This window comes from Notamacropus eugenii, chromosome 4 (genome assembly GCF_028372415.1).
Source record: "Notamacropus eugenii isolate mMacEug1 chromosome 4, mMacEug1.pri_v2, whole genome shotgun sequence".
NCBI lineage: Eukaryota > Metazoa > Chordata > Mammalia > Diprotodontia > Macropodidae > Notamacropus > Notamacropus eugenii.
In genome coordinates, this window is record NC_092875.1 from 12,373,475 (window position 1) to 12,377,002 (window position 3,528).

Genomic DNA, 3,528 nt, shown 5'->3' on the forward strand with positions numbered 1-3,528 from the left:
GTGAAAACAATGGCTAGTCAGAGCTGCCAGGTACTGGGGACTTCCCCTGAGTTAAAGGCCCTGAAGTGGGAGGGAGGGGTTCATGGTGGGATGAGATCAAGGGTGGGATCCCAGGGAGGATGTGTGTAGTCTTGACCTGCCTGTGTACAAGTCGTGGAGCAGAGGCCTGCTGACTCTGGGCTCTGGGAAGGTCACCAGAGAGATGGATGACAGCTACTTGGGGAGCTCCTTCAGTGGGGGTTCACAAGGATCTTAGGATTTAAAACCGGGAGGGACCTTAGAGATCAACATGTTCAAACCCTCTCATTTTACAGAGGAAGAAGCAGCTGAGTTCCACAGGGGAGAAGTGACTTGTGCAAAGTCATCCAGCTAATAAGTTCTAGAGCCAAAATTTGAACCCAGGTCCTCTGACTCCAAATCTGGCCCTCTTTCCTAGTCTCCTCTGCTGCCCATCTTGACCCCCCCCCCCAGGCTGTGTTCCCTCCTTCCTGGAAGTCCAGACCAGATAGGGGCTGGGCCAGGGGCCTGTGTTTCTGGCAGCTACCCAGGGAAAAAAGACTTGCCAGATTTGGGTTTTAATATAGTCCGTGATTTATTGGTTTATTCTTTAGCCATGTGGTTACTGTGTTCGAAGGAAGGGAAGAGGAATTAATGAAAATAGCAGCTTATAATGGACCGTGTTTACTTTCTCCTGCACGCTCCCGACCTCTCCCATCCAAGCTCCGAACCGAACCTCGGGCTCCATTTCTGTCTTTCTCTGGCTCCCTGGGGCCTTGTCAGTCTCCTTAGGTGTGTACAGTCTCTGGAGGTGGTGAGGGGTTCCCTTGCTCGGATTCCATGGCCGGATGGTCCGAGTTGAAGCCCAGGGTCTCTGACTGCCTCGTCACCTGCACCGGCTCTTCCTTCTCCAAGGATGCCTCCGGCTTGGGCTCCTCCTTCATGTCCACCTTGGTGGTGGACTTCTTTTCTAACTTTGCGTCCGGGACCCTGAGCATGTCCTGCCCTCCCCGGGAACTCTCCCCCTCCTTGGTGGTGGAGGTTGAGGGCTGAGTCTTGGGTTTCATCTGCTGCACCCAGCAGTGGCTGAGGATCTCGTCGATGTGCAGCCGCCGGTTGACGTCAGGCTGCAGCATGCGGTAGATGAGGTCCTTGCACTCGCCGGTTAGGTGCTTGGAGCGGGGGAAGTTGACGCGGTGCTCCTTCTGGATACGCAGCATCTTCTTGATGTTGGAGTCGTCATACGGCATGGAGCCGCAGACCATGATGTAGAGGATCACGCCCAGGCTCCAGATGTCATACACCTTGGGCTGGTAGGGGATGCCCTGGAGTACCTCGGGGGCTGCGTAGGCAGCCGACCCGCAGAAGGTCTTGCTGAGCATGATGCGCCCATTGTCATCCCGTACGCAGCGCTTGGAGAACCCAAAGTCAGACAGCTTGATGTTGAAGTCTTTGTCCAGGAGGAGGTTCTCGCACTTGAGGTCACGGTGGACGACGTCCAGGTCATGGCAGTACTTGACGGCCGAGGAGAGCTGGTGGAATTTCTTTCGGGCATCATCTTCATGCAGTGCACCCCGTGTCTTGATGAACTCCAGGAGGTCTCCTTGGACTCCAAGCTCCATGACGATGTAGACCTTGCCATCAGATGTCTCAAAGATCTCATAGGTCTTGACAATGGAGCGGTGGTTCAGCATTGCCAGGATTTCAATCTCCCGGGGCAGGAATTTCTCTAAGAAATCCGTGGGGGCTTTCCTGCGGTCGATGATCTTGACTGCCACATTGAATTTCAGGCGCTCAGAGTAAGCAGATTTCACTTTTGCATATGAGCCCTCTCCCAAATTTATTCCCATGATGTAGCCTCTTCTCTTAAGGACAGCAGCATCATCCATAGTACTAGAAGTGGCGAGTGTCCCGGACGCTGCTATCTACATGTCCCTTCCCCACATAGGCTAGCAGCGCCCTTATTGACACTGCGGGAGAGTCCTCTGAGCAGGCTGGGCCTGGAGTTGGCTGGAGTTGGAATGCTCAGCATTGTCTCCCGAGTGACTTCAGCATGTGAAGTCACAAAGGAGTGGGGACTGTGTGGTGGAATGGAGCTCCCTCCCTGAGCCTGTCAGGGACCTGCGAACCTGGAAGGCCTGAGGGGAGGAGCTCCCAGCAGGTTCAGGCAGAGAAGGAGTTTGGCTGACTGTACTGGCCCTTGGGCCCTAAGCTGAGGTAGGAGAGGAAGTGAAATCTCTTGTGGCTCTCAAAGAAAGTGGCGCTTTATTCCCCAATCTGGCCTCTTGAGATTTTTCTCCCAAAGGCTGCTCTCACCCCTGTATAAACCATAACAACTTCTTAACTTTGTAAAGGATGTGAGGGGTGGGGGGTCCCCTACCTGCCCTTCCTGAGAATGATTTCCTCTTTCCCATCAAAACGTGCCCAGTCCTTTTTCTCAGAGCCTTTCTGGGTGATGGATTTGTTACTCCTAGTAAGATAAGTCAAGTTGAGGTGTTAATGACTAATAATGGGTTCTCAGAATATTTGTGCTTTAGTAGAAGACTCTGGGGGACACAGTCCCTTAGCCAAAAGGAAAGGGGCTCCTGCATTGGGAGATGCTGCTAAATCATAGTTTTATGGGGGAAAACCAACAACTGCGAGGTGATAGCTCACCCTAAGGGCCATCCATGCAAGCTGAGTGTATAAAGGTGTGGTGACCAAACAAAGATAGTGTCCACTCTTCATTGACAGATGTCCAGTGAGACCCGGGTGAAGGGCCTTCCCACTCTTGTCAGCCTTAGATGGCATTTAGAGTCTCTGTATCTTGAGGCATCCCTACTTGAAGTAAGGCATTGTCAAGCAGTGTGAGGGGCTTGGAAATCATGCCATACAGGAAGGAGGGAGAGAACTGGGGGGTTTTAGCTTGGTGAAGGAAAGACTTGGGGGCCAGGATAGCTGTCTTTATGTTCCTGGGGGACTGTCCCCTTTAAGAGGGACCAGACTTGTTTCAAGTCCCCTGCCCTCCACCCCATCCCAGTAATGGGCAGGTTTTGGTTTGAGCAGAGGAGCTGATGCTAACCAAGTGGAGTGACAGTGGATGGGTCTGCCTCATGTGTGAATCAGTGGGCGAGGGGTGAGAGGCGAGACTAAGCTGTGAGAATCTATAGACCTGAGACTCGTTCCCAACATCCAAGAGCATCTCAGGTGTTTTTGTGTTGTTAGGCCTGGACTTGGACCTCACACAGGGTGTGGAGGTCAGAGCAGGGAGACAACTCACTTGGTCTGTCTGGCAGCAAACCTTCCTATTCTTGCTTAGCTTTTCCATCCCTTGGATGGATGACCAGGTGGGATGGGAGCTGTCCAGTTCAACAAACATCTGTTGAGGGCCTGCTGTGTGGGGCCAACTGTGTTAATTCAAAGATGAAAAATGACCACTGCCCTTCCCCACAGAGAGCCTGGGGAGGGGTAGGAATACCTCATGGGAAAAGAGGAGGAGGATTGGGTAAGGTTTTATGTGAGAGAGTCAAAGGTAAGACCCAGTGCAGACTT

General features: G+C 52.7%; 1 protein-coding gene across 1 annotated transcript; it reads right to left on the reverse strand.

Annotated features, from left to right (window-relative positions):
- Positions 1-567: 567 nt before the first annotated feature.
- Positions 568-2,623, reverse strand: LOC140498984 (testis-specific serine/threonine-protein kinase 1-like). The gene has a single exon (XM_072599837.1). The coding sequence runs from the start codon at positions 1,884-1,886 to the stop codon at positions 786-788; it is 1,101 nt and encodes a 366-aa protein (XP_072455938.1). The 5' UTR covers positions 1,887-2,623; the 3' UTR covers positions 568-785.
- Positions 2,624-3,528: the final 905 nt, after the last annotated feature.

Bases quoted from the DNA above. Each gene is read 5' to 3' on its own strand.
- LOC140498984 (XM_072599837.1), bottom strand. From the start codon at position 1,886: ATGGATGATGCTGCTGTCCTTAAGAGAAGAGGCTACATCATGGGAATA.